A 20003-nucleotide genomic window follows, 5' to 3' on the forward strand; every position below is an offset into this window, starting at 1 on the left:
AAGGGTCCAGAGCGAAATTCTCATGATCGCCTAATTCACCCATGGTGGAAGCTAAATAATTGAATCCCTAGGCTTTTGCAAAGCTAAAACTAGCATATGCTCACCTTTAAGAGAAATTTGGAGTGAAGGAGTGAGGTAATTGAGACCTAATTATGGAAATCGCTCCTGCCATTCCAAAGGGTCCAAGGCGAAATCCTTGGAAATGCCTATTTTTCACCTTGTTTGAGCTAGGCAAGGACATGATGACAGGAACATGAAGTAATGAAAAATCAAGTTTGTGAAGGTGTTGATAGATCAAGCAAATGTTCCTAGGTGAGATGTTCAAGCAAGCGTCCTTGGGGTTATTTAAATCTTTCTCATACCATGAACATTCTAGTGACTATGGAGAAAATGTGCCTTCATCAAGCTTTGAAAAAACTCTAGCATCTTCTAGGCTTACCTATATCCTCTCATTAAATTGCTGATCAAGCCTCATTTGAGTGAATAATGCAAATCCGCATGATTTAGGCACTTATAAAAATGGATTAATTGATTTCTTTTTAAGCCTTAAGATCAAGAAATTCATACTTTGGCGCTCAAAAAACAATTTTTTTGCATTATTATTAAGTCGGCCAGCTTGGAGGAATTCTTATTTTATTTTATTTGCACATTTATCAAGTCGGCCTATTAGTGAAATGATGGAAGCGCCCTATAAAGGAAGGTGAATTTTGGAAATCTTTAATCATTCATTTGTGTTCTTTCTTATGCAAATTTGAAGAGCAGAATTAGGGGTGCGAATTTTAGCAGGTTTAGGCGAATTTCTTGGTTGAAGAAGACTGATTGAAGGCTAAATCATCAAGGGAAGAACCTGAAATTCAAATCAAAGACCTTTCGTCCAGCAAATCTTCTTTTTTCTTTCTCCGTTTTTTCAAGGTTGATAGCTAGAAATCAAGGAGAAGGTATGTACAATCAGATTTTTGAAAGCATATTCAAGATTTCATTTAATTTTCTATATAAATCCTTTGTGAGGTTAAGTCTTCAATAATCTGATTTGATTCTTATCAATTTGAAAATTCATAATTTTAAAGGATTTATCACTCTATTTTCAAATTGTAATCTAATCATTTCTTTAAAAGGTCTTAAATCTCCTATCTTGAGGAATTATACTCAAACCTAACTTAAGCCTCTTTTGTAGGTATCAAATGACAACCCCCAAGGCCAGTGGATCCACTACCCGGCAGGCTCTCATCAAAGAAGATCAGAAGAACGATGGTTTGGAGACCAGGATCGTGTCCAAATGGAGCAATATCGGAGACACCAATCTAGGAAACTTCAATGTGAAGAAGTTTCGAGAAGCACCCTACATCAGCAAGCCGTCACCTGTTGCCAAGAAGATAATTGAGAGTGGCATCATCAAGGCCACAGGCTTTCCTCCTGCAGTCAAATGTCACGAGCTGATGATTGAATGTGCCCGGCACTATGATTCACATTCGAGGACGATCGTAGCCAAGGATGGAATTGTCCTAGCCTATCTCTCAGAAGAAGCTATAAGTGAAGCTTTTCATCTCCTGGGGCCAAGAGATATGATCTACAAGAGCTTGAAAGGAGCTAGGTCTATCTACAAAGATGATCCCGATACCTATTTGAACTTCATCAACAAGAATTGGTTGCTCAAGAGTAGGCCTCGCTTGAACAAGATACCTAATACGCCACACAGAATTGATTTCCAAGAAGAATTCAGGGACTTAATAACCATGCTCAATCAGGTTATTGGTGCCTCTTAGGCCTTCTTCTTCGACAAGTGGATGTTCTTCTTTATTCAAGTGATCATCCAAGGAAAAGGGATGCTCAATTGGGCTAGAATCATTAGCAACAACCTGGATGTGCAATTGAGAAGGCTCGTCCCTACTAAGTCATTCCACATGAGTTCATATGTTATATATTCCTTAGTCAGAAGTTTTGAGTATGCAGGGTTACCCCATAGAGGAGTTGTTGGGAGAGGACCCGGAGAAATAAGATCTTGTGATTCTTATGTTCAACTGCATCATCCGCCAAGGAATGACTACAAGCTAATCAATGACACCTTCACGATGTATATCACTAGGACATTGCAAGGAGGGATTCACCATAGACTGTCTCCGAAGGCACAAGAACTCGTGAAGAAGCATGGTGCATGGTTCATTCAGTTTCCAAAATTCACTCACATCAGGGTCCATGGGTGTCCTTCACCTCCCTATATATTGCCAAGGTATCGTACGGATAGAATAATATTACTTGAGGTGACTAGACAGTTGGCAGCTTATGCTAAAGCATCAAAACATAAGCACAAAAATGGTATCCCCGTACCCATTCTACTAGGAAATTCAATTGAAGTGTGTCCTAATTTTCAAGCCACGGAGGATGCACAAAAGGAATTATCTCTATATTCCTTCACATCCTTTGCCTCAAGGGAGAATTTCGACCCTCATGGTCATATGGAAGAGACAGTTGGGAAGAAATACAAACATGAGTTTCAAGTAGAGGACTTCTGGATGAATGTCCAGGATGATATGGAGGTGAAAAGAAAGATGCATTCTAGATTACCCTTGGATCTCATCAGGAAATGTAAAGTTTACAAAGTAGCCAATCAAGCCCAAGACAGTGGTAGATATCTCCAATCGTCCTATGAGAAGGAAGATAAAGAAGTGAAGATAGATTGGAATGAGCCAGAAGTTGCAGACCTAAGAGCATTAATGGATCCTGTTTTAAATTGCACTCGTAGATGGGTGGACGTACAACATAAAAAATTGAAGGAGCAGAATGTAGCCATGACATTCACCCTGGAAACAAGAACAAAAGAAGGTGAAGAAAGTGTGAGTGAGAATACTTCTCATTCCAAAGGATCGAAGAGAAAGGAAGGACCTGAGAAGAGAGAACCTTCCAAGAAGAAACAAAAGGTCAATTCTGATCGTCCACCAAGTACGTCTTCTAGGCATGAAAAAGAAACAAGTCAAGGAGAAGATCAAAGACAGATAGTGTATGAAATTGATGAGTCTATGGAATCCATGGTGCAGAATGATAAACAAGGTAAAGGACAAACACCTCAGCATTCATCGAGTCAATCTTTCCAAGTTGGTGCTAATGAACAACAAGAAGAAAGGAATGATGATGAAGCAACATCTCCTTTCAGGGACGACAGACCTCTGCCTAAGGAAATACAAGTAAGGGAAAAAAAATCTTCCATTCCAGATTGGCTAAAAGAAAGGCTGACAAGGGTAGTTGTGGTTGAAGAGGAAGAACAAGTATTCGACTTGGAAAGTCTTAGGAAATTCTCAAGAGGAAATCGAAAAGAAGAAGGCTACAAAGATGTCAAAGATAATTAGGGATGATACAAGATCCAGGAAGATATAGGTAGATACGCCAATGGTGGACAAGTATGAGGATGAGATTCTGGCAGAGGAATATGATCTAGAGACATTTGATCTTGGTCCACTTACTTCCGAGCAGGCCATGGAAGAAGCAATTGATTCAGTGAGAGCACTTAATGACAAACTCAAAGAAGAAATGGAAAAGAATAAGAATCTAGAAAGAGATGTTAGTGCTTGGAGGAATTATTTTACTCACCTTAGTCAACCATTAAGGCGACAGGATCCAGTATCACCTTTGCATGCACTTCCTCCCGAATCACTAAATGAGGCCGAAAGAATGAAGAACTTAGCCCAACTCATGAGTTCTTGGATTGATGAATCTTGCAAGGTAGCCATTGAATTTGCAACAAGAATGATGAAGACAGTCCATCGGGCTATCCAAGTCCTTGAGATCATTCATAATCTATTGATAACTGTGGATGCATTCACTCAAACTAGAGACATTGTCATCCCGGTCTTGCAAGTGATAAGAAGGATGCCAAGGCAAATTCTAGCACAAGAAAAGATAATGGATGGAGGAACCCATAGCCTTCTACAATGGTCAACTTTGCTCCCAATGAAGGAAGTGCTTTTCGAAGACATCAATACCAGATGCAGCCGAGTTGAAGGCACCATCCACCCTATTCAAGACAAGGTGTTTGATGTATTGTGTACAATCCTTGACAGAAGGATAGAGATCGAGACAGATGTAGATGTCCAAGATTTGGAAGACAGAATCTAGATTATTTTTTGCGAGGAGAACATGGTCACAGAAAAGCAGCGAGATCAGATGTATGCTACTATGTTCCTGATCAAGAAAACAAAAGAGCTAGAGCCTGAATGGGAGACGACCTTTCTCACAGCTTTTGATCAAGTCCTCCACTTGGAAGAACGAATGAAGAACCTACATAAGATTCCCATTGCTGAGATTGAGGGGATCACGTCCAGATTCATTGAATATGCCAGAAGAGAACATAGAAAGGGGAACAAAATTCTAGATGAAAAGTTGTTATAAATGATGTAGCAATTTTATCCCCATTGGGCTATGTTTCCTCGTTATTTGTGCCAATTTCTATTGGCTATGGATTGATAATGATTATCTAAATGGGGTCTTTTTTGTAACAAACCCTAATTAGGGTTTAGGTGTCAGAATCTCTACCATTGATCTTCTTTTGATCTAGGTCGTTCATTGTATTTGAGAGTGCTATATAAGCCCTCACTCATTTCATTTTAAAGATTTAGAGAGTTAAAAATCAGAGAAAAGAGAAATAAGATTAAGATTGTTAGCAACAGAGAAATAAGTAGTGAAGAGAGAAAGTTGAACAATTGTTGTTTTATTTGGCTATTAGATCAATGAAATATTGAAGTTATGGTGTTTTATTGCAATCCTTGTGGATATTTTAATGGTTGTTTATCTTCTTGAATCATTCTTAGTAGAGATAGTATTTAAGTTTTAAGATTGAAGGACGAATGTTGTGCTTGATCTTTGGTAAGACTCATATTCCAAACCACTAGCTCCTTACTGATTGTAAGTACACCCTGTGTGGTCAACTGGAGACATTAAGATTGTTTAAGAGTTCAATCATTATTGGAGATATTGATATGTATCTTAGTGATAGTATCTATCCCATTGATGATTTGAAAATCATTGAATCCCCTTAGAAGATTGCACCAATTCCAGTAAAGTTGTAATCTTTTGGCAAAACTGAAATTAGTAGAGTTTTATCAAGACCAGTCCTCATTAAGTCATTCTTATGATTAGTTTAATCTCATCTCCTTAAAACCATTATCTTTTGTCCTTTTTTTTTTGAAACATCAGTTAGTATTAGAAGAATCTAGTTTCCTCATTGAAAAGTAGTTGCAAGAACAAGCTTTCCCAAAAAATACGTTAGGCCCCTTGTAAAACAGCAAACACAACGATCATTGGTGCTTATCCACGAGTAGAGAACCTACATAACAGAACCTTAAAGTTTCTCTGATTGATCCTTCTACGATATCTTCAGCATTCAGGAACTTTATTCAAGAGAGGATAAGATACCTCTAGGTATTTTATCATGTGTTTGGTTGTGTACAAAAGACACATCAACAAGACCCCAAATGAGTTTTGATTTGACCACAACCTTCTTGCTAAGGTTTACCACAACATAGGCATCAATTAAGCCTAGTAGCCCTTCCACGGTAGACAGTCCCAATACACCAAATCACAAAAGGAGTAGACACCACTTGTCTACATGAAATGTCATCATTCAACAAGGTCTAAAACATGTCACAAACTTAGGCATTGGTGCTTTGGAATGTCCTTGGGAACCAATGCTGTCCTACTAGTCCTAGAGCCCAAATTAGGTCACTTTTACAAAACAACTACCCTTTAGAATGTCCAAACAATCACTCTAGCACTTGGAACACCTTCTAACAACCTTCAAACCACCAAATCCACCAACATTTGGGGTCCAAATACTTTCAATTCTTCCCAGTTCACAAAACTAAGTCAATTTCATAACCTGTCACATGAGGATGCCAGGTTAAACTTACTTGGATCTCTCTCCACCCTTCACGGCCATCTCTGCAACTTTCAAAATCTTATAGTACACTGTTAAACTTGGCATTCCCCCAAGTTGTGTGATTTTTGGGTGAGGGAATGTCAATTTATTGCAACATTTGTCCAAAACCCTAGGTTAAGAGGGTTTGCAAACCCGGTAGGAAAGAAAAGATTGGTTCTCATTCCAAACTGCACCAAAACACTTTAAACCACTTTGAGAGAGAAGTTAATTCACTGTTCTAACATGCCAAGTACATTTCTTGTCTGCATCAATATGAACAAGTGAATGCCAACCGACTGTTACACGTTATGTAGGAAAATCACAGAGAATGCAGTAATGATTTTGTATTTTTTCAACACAATCTCGACCCCAAGGGTCTTATAGACGTTTGACACCACCCTCCAACTAGCCCAACTGATTTTTGAATGAATTGGCCATTAGAAACCACTTTGGCAAATATTGTCAACTTTGACAACAAAAGTTGCAACATTTTCCAACTTTGACATACATAATCAAAAACCCTCAAAACACCCTACAACCATTACATAGAGGCCACACATGCCTCAAAAACATGATTTCCAATGATGTATCCCATTTTCCACATTTGGATGACTGTTGACCATAGTTGACCAACTAGGTTCTCATAGGGTACAATGAACAAAAGTGGCATCAAGGCCTTACATTGTGATCAAAACATTATGAAATGGTCCACATGACCTTATTACATCATAGAGACATGAAAAACACAAAAGCAAAAGACAGTGGGTCTTCATGAGCCTCCTAGGTGCTCTTGCACCATAAACGGAAGTTCTGCATACCATGTATGTGCAAGCTTGGAATGACTTCTGATGTTGGTCTTGGATTCTTAACAAGCTACATTGGTTTGCCCACCTTCACAAGGAGTTCATTATGGTCTTTGAATCTTGGCCTAAATTACATAGTATGTTTTTGCAGTCCCTTGGGAGGTAGCTCCTGCCATCCGGATTTGGAACATATGGTGGGAAAGGAATAATTGAATCTTCGGAAAGGAGAATAACAAGGTAGAAGTAGTTCTCCTAAACAATGAAAAGTTGATCTCAAAAATGGTGAAGGCATATGCTATCAAGAGCAAAAGGACTGATTCTTGTTTCACATCATGGGATAATAGTGTTTTATCTGAATGGAGTTATATAAACCTCACATTTAAAGGAAGTCTCTTGAACAGGGTTTATAAGAAGATCAATAGAAAAGAAATCAAGTGGAAGCCGCCTAATCAGTATCAGGTCAAGCTAAATTTTGACTGTTAAAGGTAACCCAGGCATCTCTGGGGTAGGGTGTGTATCAGAGAGTTTTTTAGTAGCGAATCTTCGCCAATTGGTGAATTCCGCGTATTTTTGCGTATTTTTTTTTTAGGAAATGGCGAATAGTCTGGGGCAACATCGTGGTCAAATCACCCGGAATTTCAGGGTTAACGGTACACTGTATTCTGCCTTCGCCATTGACCACACACCATTAGACGCGCATGCCTGTAATATTCCCCTGGAATCACTCGGACGTGGGTATTAGATCACCTCTGTTATTCACTAGCAATACTAAAACGACCACGTACCCAGGACCTAATTCGCCAATGGTAAATTAAATGTTCATTGCACGCATCGGCCAAATTTGCCAATATCAATTAAAACATTATAAGCATTCGAGGACCCATTTCACCCCACTTAAATTAAATGTTCATTGCACGCTCGCACAATTCTCTAAAAATGCAATTAAATTAAATGTTCATTGCGATGCCCGCGCAATTCACCAAAAATGCAATCATGGATTGATATAAATACACTCTTTCTTACAATTTGTTCGTGTCTGATTAGTAAATTTGAGAGCTCTCGATTCGCATTCCGGAAATTGAGTTGGAACGTCGAAGTTCATTGTAGGGCGGAGAGCCAGAGTTACAATCTTGCAACACAAGCCCAGGCATTCCTGATTCCTGATTCAGAGAATTGAGAAGGCATAAAGGTGAGTAATCATTTCTTCATACTTGATAGTATTAGTTTTAACTTTTAATTTGTAGTGAGAGGTCAAGACTCAAGATGTCACAGTCAGACATGGGTGAGACTCCTCAGGGTGGTGAAGGGATTGAGATGTCACACAAGGGTGAGACTGAGACTCCTCAGGGTGGTGAAGTGATTGGGATGTCAAACAAGGGTAAGACTCCTTCGAGCGGTGAAACTAAAGGGATTGGGAGGCCATCAAAACGCTCAAAATTTAAACTTAAAGATACTACCATAAAGTCTTTCTTTGGAATTGGCAAAGTTTCTGGTCCATCAACTTTTGCAATTGCAGAAGCCATTCACAATAGCTCGCCGCCACCACAAGGTGGGATTGTCATTGAGTTAAATGCATCAAATGAGGATGACAATACCGACATGGCAGAAGATGTTCTTAGGGATACACACAATGAGATAATTCACTCGGATGCAAATGCTAGTACTGAAGATGATGTTGGTAGGAAGAAAAGAAAAAGGAAAGTAAAACTGGGGCGAGAGTGGGAGATGACAAGGAGTTTTAAGATTGATTGGGTAGCAAAGTACCCATTCATTGAACCAGTCCCAAACAATGATGAACAACCAACAGAATGCAGGTGTAAGATTTGTAGCTGGAAAACTAAAAGAGAGAAGAAGATGCAGCTAAAGCTTGACACCATAGAAAAGCATATTGGTAAGGTTTATGAAAAACGGATCATAGATGGAAAGGAAACACGAGTAGTAAGATGGAAATCAAAGGAAGAATGTCTTCATGTTAAGTATGCCGCGGAATATGAAGAGCATAACCACAAAATGACACTGATTGGTAATAGTGGATTTGGAAATACAATCAAAGTTGGGCTTCAACATGCAGCGAAAGATGCAAACCTGGCAAAGACTGTTCAGATGAGTGTTATTTTTCATATTCTGTTGAGAGGGCGTCCTATGAAAGATTTCCCAGAATTTAGTAATTTATTATCTTTTTTGAATGTTCCTCACTATCCTATGTCACATTGTTCAATAAACGCTGGATGGGAAATGGCAAACTGTCTCGCTGAGGTGGAAAAGCAAAATTTACAAGAGAGTGTAAAAGAGTCAAATTTCATTTCATTATCCATAGATGAAGTTACTGCGGTAGATAACACTGCTTGGGTTTGTATGCATGTGTATACCGTAAAAGAACACGTCCACTGAGCTCATCTACTCTATGTTCGTAAAATGAGGGACAATTCAACAGCAAAAAATTTATATTTGGAAGTTAAGAAAGCTTTGAATGAAATTGCTGGTATGGATGACTTGACAATTGTCAAAAAGTTGGTGTGTGCTGGAGCTGATGGAGCTGCAGTAATGCAAGGTCAAAGAACCGGTCTTTGCGCAAGATTACAAACTAGTATTGCACCATACATGGTTGGCATTCACTGCATGGCCCATCAAATGAATTTAGCATATAGAATTGTAAGCAATTTCCCTACAATGTCAAAAGTTGAAGATCTGGTCCACAAGCTCCACTCATACTTCTGCCTAAGTCCTAAACATTTTGCAGAATTTCAGATTTTTGCTGAGGGAGTAACAGCAGGAAACAAGCTTCTCAGGGATGTTGAGACCAGATGGATCTCCTTGCATGGACCAGCGGAACGAGTTCTAACAGAATATCAATCCTTAATCGGACTAATGTATGAGCAACGCCTCACAGTAGACAAAGCTCCTGATCTCTTACATAAGTTAAGTGATATAGAGACTCTGTTAACTTTAGCTAGTCTTCTCCCCATGCTGGATTCAATGAACAAACTTGTTAAGAAAGCCCAAGACAGAACTATGTATATAAATGAGTATAGCACTCTACGTAAAATGACATGCTTGAGCCTGGATGGTTTATATTCAGATCTAACAGGGCGAAGCCCAAATTTTTTTAGGTGGTAGATAATTACAGATTTGAATCATGCTGAAAATTTTTTACATTTCAATACAAAAAATGAGTTGTGTCTTTGTAAAAGGATTTAAGATACCAATGCACCAATCTAAGACGGGCAAGTGAGGCAGAGCACTACCAGTTAAAAAGGAAGATTTTGACAAGATTGTTAAATCTGTTAGTGATAATTTGAAGTCTATTACATATGAACTTTCAACTGAGATTCGTGAAAGACTCCCTCGAGAAGAAATACTTGAAGCCATGGGTTGTGTGTATCCTTAATTTTGGCATTCAATTGGAGATAATGCAAATGACGCAAAGATGTTTCAAAAAAAACTAGAGGAATTGATATTGACATTTTCAAAAGATGCATATTGCAATGGATAGCCAACAAAAGGAATTTTAAATTCAAATCATCTTAAAAAACAATTAAACAATTTGCATTGCTTATGAAACAGCAATTGGTTAACTTGGAGAATCCATTTGAACCTGGATCAATCACAAGGCTTTGGAAAATGATAGATCAAAGTGAAGCATTTCGTAGTGCAATACCAGAATATTTGTAACTTGTTGATTTATGTCAAACAATGATATTGGGGTCGGTGGAAGATGAGAGAGTTTTCAGTGCATTAGGGCTTTTGAAATCAATGATCAAAAACAAATTAGACAAAAATTTGGAAACTTGCTTGAGGTTGTTTGTAACTCAGTATAATGTTAGAGATTTTCCATATGATAGGGCACTGGCAATCTGGAATTCCATGCGTGAAAGACGAGGGTTGTGCAACACTTTAAAAGCTGGTGGTGCTACTGCTAGTGCTAGTGTTGAGACAAATGATGGATAGAAGACTCAGAGTCAGCATGAAGACAAAGAAATTTTTGAATACCCGAGTCAGAATGAAGATGAACCTATTAGTACTAGTCAGTTTCCGGATCTTGAGTCCATTTAGGATATAGAAGCCTCGGACTGAGTCACTGAAGTGAATTAGTAGTCAGTTTATAGGTATTTATAATTATACTACAATTCTGGAGTCATATTACAATTTCAATTTGCAATACTATAGTTGTCATTGATGATTTTTGATATTGTATTCCTTGAATTTGTCAATCAGGACGGATACTTATTTCATATTTTTAATTGTGAATTTGAATTATTAGTAAACAATTAGAATTTATTTTCTGAATTATTAGTAAACAATTGAATTATTAGTAAATTGGTTCCACATTATGTTGAACATGAAATGCAACAATTTGTGTCACAAGATCCATAAAATTATTCATATTGCATAACTGTTAGAACCTTTCTACTGTTCTACATTAAATGCTTAACATGATGTTCATGGCGATTAGGGTTTTGTGTTTGTTTTTTGTCTTAGTTGGCTAGTAAACCGAAGTTGTCATGCATTGAAAATCTGAGTTGTCCTCTCTTTATTTGTCTATGTCAACGTCAATTGTGGTCAAACGGTTGGTCAAACATTGAGACAATGAGACATCTTTAATGTTTCATCTCTAACTCGCAGATAAATTTCATGTTTAACAATTTAAGTGGCGAGTTAGCGAGTGTTGGTTTGGGTTTAAATCACGAGGTCTCTAGTTTTTTTAGTGTTAGCATTTTATGTTAGTAAGCTGGAGATTGTTAACGAAATTGCTTTGGTCGCAAGGTCTCAAATTGGTTTGATGCCATGCATTATAGCCGCGAGAGTTAGCGAGTAAGTCATTAATGGTTTGTGTGCCACTGCTCGCGCCTATTTATGATGGTAATTAACATAAAACATCGATTTTTGTTGGTACTCGCTGGGTCACTGCGGTCAAGAGATAAAAAGTTTTGAGATTTTATGGTTATCGCTAGCTCGCAGGTCCTTTATCATCAAGTCAGTTTAAGTCGCGAGCTTGCGAGTACTGGGAGATTTTAGTTGTCGCTACCTCACCATTTTATGTTGCGAGGTTGCGACTGGGTGTGATTTTATGTTATCGCAAGGTCGTGAGGTGTTTGCGGTTAAGTCATTTTAATTTGCGATCATGCGATGTGGTTGGTATCGCAGCTTGCTTGGTTTCGTCGCTTGCTCGCAGGTTTTGAAGTTGTTTAGCATTTTATGTTGCGATCTGGCAACAGGCAAGTTTTGGTCTAATTTTGTGGTCATCGCATGCTCGCGGGTTTGTAAGTCTTAAGTCAAAAAGTGTTGCGAGCATGAGATGGCAGTTAAGTGTCTTGTTGTCACGAGATCACAAGGGTTTAAGTCAAGTTTCGAGTTGCAAGCTTGTGAGCTTGCAATGAAATAAGTTGTTTTGTTAGATTTGTAGTATTCGCTAGCTCGAAAGGTAAAGAAAGAATATTACAAATGTTGTTGCGAGGTTGCAACTGAAGGGCTTCATGAAGATCAACGGTTGTCGCTCACTCGCGATATTCTTAAGAGGATTTGGTAGCATTGTCGCTAACTCGCCGGTTACTTTCAAAATTCTTATAACCGGTTGCGAGTGTGTGATTAAAGATGGGGATTGACACGTGGACTTGTTTGCCTGGTTCTGTAAAAGTTTTGAATGGCAATCGCCAATCAAATAGAAGGGCATGAATTCAAATTTCGCTCGAGTACTTCAGCTTTGAATTAATGCCACAATAGCTAGTTCATGCAAGTGTGGCAATTAATGAAACTTGAGAGAAGTGACAACGCCCAAATACTATAAATTGCATGATCGAGCCAAGATTTTGTATAATTGCATTAATGCATTCTATCTTCGAGGTAATCCAGTGAATTGAGCTCTGCAACAACGTTGGAGAATTCGGAGTGTTGGGTGTGGGAAAATTTTAGAAAATTGGTTAAGTTTTTCTCCTATAGCTAAAATGAGCAAGGCGACAAGTGGAACTGGAGGTTCCAAGCCCAAGGCCACGACAAGTGGAGGACCTGGAGGTTCCAAGCCCAAGGCCACTGAGGAAAAGACGGTTAAGAAATACAAAGAAGAATTTGTAGGTTTGTTGCAAGGGACTTCCGTTGCTTTGAATACAAATGATTTGGCATGGAAAGATTTATGGAGCCAATGCAGAAACCCCACCACGCTTCATATGACTGATTCTGCTCTGTTTCATTATTTCTGGAATAATAGGGTTAAGGGTGTCCCGATGTGAAACCCTTGGGATTTAAATATGGCAAAGTTAATTGTACCAGATGTGTATGTTGATGTGGATTTGATCAAAGAGTTGGCCAAACGCTATTGCCCAGTATCTAGGGTAATCAGAAGAAAGAACCAGTCTGCCCTAGTTTCAATTAACAAAGCTAGCTTTGTTGAAGCTTTCCAGATTACTAGTGCTGCATGTACAGATATAGATTTGGAGCAGATTGCAAAGGATTATGACAGATACAAAGGTGTTATCAAGAAGCATGCAATGCCCAGATACATGCCTAGGGTGAATAGGAAACCAGTTATAATTCCAAATAGTATCGAACCACCATTTGACATCACACCTTTCCAACATTATATGCATTGTACAATCTATGGATTATGCATAGTGTTGGGTTTTGATGGAGATTCAACAGTGTCAGCTGAATTACTGATGATGGCTATGGACATTCAACACCCAGATGTTAACAAAGATTACGATTATGTGGACTATGTGGTTGAACACATTCATAAAGCTCTAGTTGAAATTTAGAGTGGTGCACCCAGCCCTACATTCAAGCATTATTCATTGTTGATGCATTTAATCTTGTTCTATAATTTTGAGTTCATGGATAAAGAATTGGAGCTTTTCAAAGAAGAATTGGGTGTCTTAATGCCAATACAAAGATGGACCCAGGTTTGGGACAGTAGTTCTCCCCGTTCTTCTTTCCTTTTCTTTGAAAATTGGATTGTTTTGCCAATTATGTAAATGCTAGGAATAAATAGGGAACGATTGTCAATTAATGTTGGGAGAGTTTTGAGACCTTACTGGTATGTTCCAAACTGGTTTATTTCACATAACTGGGGGGACTTTTTCTTTTTTGATAACTTTACTGTGATCAGAGTCTATGGGTGTCCTCAACCTCCCCATATTTTACCAAAATTTGTTCCAATTAGGATTGCTTTTATGGAGTTTATTTGGCAATTGACCCTAGTTGAAAAAGAATAGATTCAGTGATCCTAAAGAATTTATTAAACGTGCATTGCCAAAAATGACACCTTGGGCCACAATAAAGGACCATGAACCATTGGATGATGAAGATGTGATTAGAAATTTGTTGAGAAAAGAGGAAATACAAGAAAGGAGAAGAAAATGGAAAAATTTGATGAGAGTTGAAGCAGAATTGAACTGTCACAAAATAAATTTATATATAACTCCTTCAAGAACCTGCACAAAGCTTGACACTAAATGCTTTTCATTTGCTCTGTAAATGACTATACAAATTGCTCCCTTCACCTAGAGTCCAAAATCACTACTAGAACCAGAAAAGGAACCCCAATGACTATACAACTTGCAAAACTGCTTGAGCCATGCCATTATCACCCTGATGCCTTCGGATGGAATGTGAGATGTTACGTTCTGTCCAATGGATCGTTTCCAAATAGAGGAGGAAGCCTTCATGCCCAGGAACAGAGAAAATGGAAAGAGGAGCTCGAGCCTTCATGCCCACGATCAGGGAAAGTGGAAAGAGGAGCTTTAGGGTAACTGTAATATGTTGGGGAGGGGTTGCAGCTTCCATGTCGTCACAAAGATGACTTGCTGCCACTCCCCACCCAAACAAATCCTTCTTTCATTACTCTGTGGGCTCCTTCTTCAAACCCCCTGCCATCCTGTGGCAGAGGATGTGCCATGCTTGGCCTTTTTTGATAAGAAAAGGCTTTCACACCCCCTATGGCAATCCTTCTCACTTTCACAACCCCTCTGACAATAAACAAACTCACATAGGAGAAAACAAAAAACACCCATCCGGTATCACAGAGCACACAACTCCATGCACAATCCTGCTCAAACATCATCTTCCTTTCTAAGGAAAAAACCACTCTGAGAAAATGAAAAAGGTTTCTTTTCTCTTCTACCAATTAAGTTACCACTCCATTGTATTTATAACCTTTTAACACTTCATTTGGTGATGCTCATTCACGTGAAAAATCATCATTTTGGTGTTTTCCAACATGACTGTAGACTCTAGAAGTCATGCCTATCAAATCCACTGCATCCTGCTAAGGCTCGTCTATTGTGAACGATTTTGTTCTGATTTTATTCCTCCTTGATTGGACAAATTCTGCTTCAGAATCCCTGACAACAAGCAACCCGAGCTCTGATTTCTCAGAGAAATCCGTGATCTCCCATCTCTAACTCAGAAGCTGTCCAATCCTTTTATGCCTCTGAAACCGTGGCCCGTCATCCTCGCTTGTCTAATCAACCTCGACTCAAGAGAAACCTTCAAACTAGTCCCTCAGGAATGAGTCGGCATCCAAGCCTTAAAAATTCCTCGTACATATTAGCTTGCCACCACAGTTGTCGCTAGCTCTCATGTTTGTTTAATGTTAGCATTTTTAGGTTGCGAACTAGCGACCAGATAGTTTGTGGTTAAGTTTTATGGTTATCGCCATCTCGCGAGGTAAAATGTTTGAAGACGTGATCAAGCCACGAGCTGGGGACAAGTTGGTTTGGGTTTACATCGCGAGGTCTCTAGCTTTTTGGGTGTTAGCGTTTTATGTTACCGAGCTGGAGATTGTTAATGAAATTGCTTTGGTCGCGAGGTCTCCAGATGGTCTAATGTCATACATTATAGCCGCGAGAGTTAGCAAGTAACTCATTTCATACAGTTGTCGCTAGCTCTCATGTTTGTTTAATGTTAGCATTTTTAGGTCGCGAGATAGCGACTAGACAGTTTGTGGTTAAGTTTTATGGTTATCGCCAGCTCGCGATGTTAAATGTTTGAAGCCCTGATCAAGCTGCGAGCTTGCGAGTGAAGTGCTAGCGGTTAAGAAATAAACAGTTTTATGTTGGCGAGTACGCGACAAGGGTTAAAGTTACCACTATCTCCAAGTCGCTACAGTGACGAGGACTTAACATTTTGTGGTCGAGAATTGGCAAGTGGCAATTTAGTTTCCCTCAGTCGCTAGATCTTGAGATTATGAAGGCTTAGCATTTTCAGCTTGCAAGTTGGAGATAGAGTCGTAAGGGCTTGTCGCTAGGTCGCGAGATTTTCTAATGGGTAGTCTTTCAGGCAAAGAGTTGACGACTGTGTGTCACGTGTTTTAATGACTTAATATCTTGAAATTGCCAAAAAAAATAATTATGGTTTGAAAATTGCTTGAAATCGCCAATATTTTATTTTTATGGTTTGAAAATAGGTTGAAATCGCCAATTATTTTTTTAAATGGTTTGAAAATAGGTTGAAATCGCCAATGCAAATATTTTTCTGGTTTTAAAAACATTACAATTCGCCTATGCAAATATTTTTTTGGTTTTAAAAACATTACAATTCGCCAGGATTTTTCACAAACTTTGAGCAATCATGGCTAATTCGCCAATGGAGATTATTATTTTTTCTCCGTAAACCGCAAAAATTCGCCAGTAAAATTAAAATTTTCCTCGGGAATTATACAGCTTTCACCAGGTTTTTACACCTTGTCCAAGGGGGGGGTTTCTTAAAGTTTTCCCTAGTGTGTATTGAGGGATTCCAGGGGTATGGAGATAGGAGCAGAAGCTGGAAGAATTCCTAATGGCACAAATAATAAAGTTGAAGCAAGAACTCTATTTGTAGGTCTCAAATTGGCAATTTATTTTCAGATCAAGAATCTTGTTATTGAAGGAGATTCCATGAACATTATAAATGCATTCAAAAAATTTGAAAACCCAAACTGGAGCATCATGTATATCATTCAGGAGGCATGGAACCTTTTGCAATTTTTTGATAAATAACAAATCTACCACTGCTACAGAGAAGCAAACAACCTTGCCAATGCATTAGCCAAAAAAGGCTGTCACCTCGGAGATGAGGGAATTTCTCTCACCAGTGAAGATATCAAAGCAGATATAGGGTTGGCCACGATCTTGCAAGATGACATTGGAAAAGAATGATTTTTCTAATATTTTATTTTTTTGCAGACTTTTAGTTTTTTGCAGGCTCTTCATGGGTGATATTTTCCTTCAAATGTCATCCAATTGTAATTCATTATTATAGCAGTACAATCAATGGTGTCACTGTTTCCCCGGTGGCGGCGATCCGTTATGTGGCCTTTCAACTTGCATCAACTCTGCTTCCACTTCAGCATGTGTGAGATGTTGTATATAGCCTGTGATCAATCGAGTGTCTTGGCGTGCTGTGGGCATCATGTGGTTATAAATATTAGGAGTTTTTAGTTTGAGTTTTCAGCCTATGGTTGGGTGCCAGTGTCTGCAGATGGAGTATAGGCTGATGAATCAAAGGATTGCAATTGCTTTTAAACAGTGGGAGTTCCCCACTTCTGGTCCTTTCATGGGAGATCGCATGAAGAAGACCTTCAATTGGGACTGCTTGAAGGTAGGAAAAGCAATTAAGACAATTATTGGTGAGGACCTGCTGAATGTGAAGGCACCTCACTCCCTATATCCCTCCCAGGGAGGTTCATCTTCACCAATGGGAGGAAGCTCCTTCATGGACTCATGATGCAGAGTTTCCTCCTCAGTTGTGGGTTAATATTGTTGAAGATAACAAACACACTAAGGAAGTAGTTGGGGAAAATACTCTGAATATTCAGTGACTTCAGAATTATCAAATGTCTCTTTTGGCCCTCTGTAGGTGGGTCTTTTACTGCAATTAGTTTTTTTTTCATCCAAGCTAATATTTGGTGTTAGCTCTTTATGCCCCTGGCCCTTTTGTTCTAGTTCAGGGTTTCTTGATTCTCAAATCTGTTTCGAAGTTTTTCCATGTTTATGCTCATTTACAAATGGTCTATAGTCTCTTTATCCTGATAGCACTTCTGCTCTTTTGGTTTTGTTCCAAAATCTCTTACCCCTCATATCTGTAATTGGGGTTTTTGTTTGTAATTATCTATGCTACTTCGGCTCTGATCTGCAGTCCTGTCAATCTGACTGCTTTTGTAATTTCTATATTGTACCATCTATTATTAGTATTTATATAATTCAAATTTCCCCATACATCAAATCTCTTTTACCGGAAAAAAAAAAATCAATGAGAACATCATATGGTAACTATAATCTAACCTTCACACAAATTTTCTATTGATATTTGCTGGCCAATTTAGAGAGAATGTAGTTTATTTTTTCAAACGGGAGCATCGAATACCAGGGGCCTTCAAGCATGAAAAATGTTCTCTATTCTTTTTAAACATCCTACCCTAACTCTATTAAGACGACCAAACATGGAATAGGAGCAACGAGAAAGTAACCTAGAACTGGTGGCTAGCCACTTGAATAGCTAATCAGTTAAGCATAGACCCATGTTGCTACTATCATACTTATAAGTCAAATTGTACGATAGCTTCTAATGGACCAATTTTCTTTTCATTAATCTACAAATGCAAATAATATTATTTTATCATCTTCAAAATCATAGCAGCCAAGTAATTCATACCATAAGAGGAATTGTAGTTGAAGAAGCATTTTGAGTAAGAATGCTTTTCTGTGAATCAATATCTCTTCCAGTTGTATATATCACCTGCCAAATGTTTGGAGTCCAACAAAACTTATGTTACGATGGATATTACTTTACTGAAAGATGAAGCACATTGAACAAATTGATCAGCATGCACTGGGTCTGTATAAGAGAGGGAACAGTGTGCCACTTTCTGGAGAGAGCATACACCTTTAGATTTGCATGCACACACTAGATTTTCTCCACTAATAGCACTCAAGCATAAAACTACTGGGAAGCCTTGCATTAGAGAAAAGTAATCAACAATCAACATCTTGATTTCTTGAAACTATTAATAAGAAATGAAATTGTGTGTTTGCTTTTACCTCGTTGCAAATGAAAAGAAAAAATAAAATGGCTAGTAAAGAAATTAAAATTCTAAATTGTCAGAAACTAATTTTACACTACACTGATGTACACAATGAAGAAATTATATATAACTAGCAAGGTGAGAGGACTATATCTCTGTATCAAACTTAAGCTCACATAGAATCTCACAAGAAAGGAACAACAAACATACTTAAATTAGTAGAATTCACCAACAATATTTACACCGGACTATAAAGATTCATAACTGTTACTGTCTTCATTAAATTTCATCTAGAAACCATAGTTAAAAATTGAAATATGTCAAAATATTTCATAGCTTCACAAAAGAGGATTCTATGGCAGAAATAAATAACAGGTTTCAACATAAATTCTGCCTTCTTTCCACAAGCACTCAGCCTCGTCATAAAATAACAGTATCCGCCAGTGGGCAATGGTAATTAGTATAACAATATATATATTTACAGCAAATAAACAACTAAAATAATTCTTCAAATACAATATTTCAAAATTTCAAGCACCCACAACTAGCAATAGATTGAAAGCCCAATATATCATCAAAATTTGAAATACCCAGATGATGAAATAGCATCACAATGAAATATCAAACATACCCATTTTCTGTTTACAAATACTAATGTTGAATATCAGAAAACCCAGCAAACTGGGAATCCAAACCCTAGATGCCACACTCCAAAATGCTTCTGAATCTGCTCACAATCAAAGCCAAATACTATGCAGGCCTAGGAGACCCCAACTAGCCACAAACTAGACACAAAACCCTAGGCGTCCCTTCTCACAAAACTACCACATCCCAATGAGATTGTACAGACAGCAAGTAAGAAGGAAATCCATTGCAAAATCTGCAAATAACTCCTCAAATCTCCTTTCTCAATATCTCCCCAATCTGCTCTGAAAATTTTCTCCTCATAAACAAAAGATTTAATCAATTGTGAAGCCCAAATGTGATTCCTGAGTAAAACCACTAGATAATGCTCCAGATTAGATCTTTCGCCTAACGTAGAGGATGTTCCTTGCAAGGGTTTTCGTCCTTGCAAAGCCATAGTATGAACAAGTTCAAACAGAAAATTCTGTTTGCAAAATACCAAATCCAAGCGTATACACGAGCTCAAAAACTGTCTTTAATAAGCTCCCAAAATCCCACGGCCAGCCAAGAGGTTCCTTTTTAATTTTATTAAACAACACCTTAAATCTTCCCAAAGTTGGCACCCACCCCAATAAGACACTTTATTTAATATTTGCCAAAGAGAACTTTTAATTTAACT

General features: G+C 38.3%; 1 protein-coding gene across 3 annotated transcripts in view; it reads right to left on the reverse strand.

Annotated features, from left to right (window-relative positions):
• Positions 1 to 20003, reverse strand: part of LOC131034298 (carboxyl-terminal-processing peptidase 1, chloroplastic) — a 166835-nt gene that overhangs the window by 44651 nt on the left and 102181 nt on the right. For all 3 annotated transcript variants that reach the window (XM_057965768.2, XM_057965767.2, XM_057965769.2), the window contains one exon: positions 18331 to 18414. In XM_057965768.2, coding sequence (XP_057821751.2) covers positions 18331 to 18414 — 84 coding nt within the window. The remainder of the gene's footprint in view (positions 1 to 18330; positions 18415 to 20003) is intronic.

The sequence above is a fragment of the Cryptomeria japonica genome, chromosome 3, assembly GCF_030272615.1.
Source record: "Cryptomeria japonica chromosome 3, Sugi_1.0, whole genome shotgun sequence".
In the NCBI taxonomy this organism is placed as follows: Eukaryota; Viridiplantae; Streptophyta; class Pinopsida; order Cupressales; family Cupressaceae; genus Cryptomeria; species Cryptomeria japonica.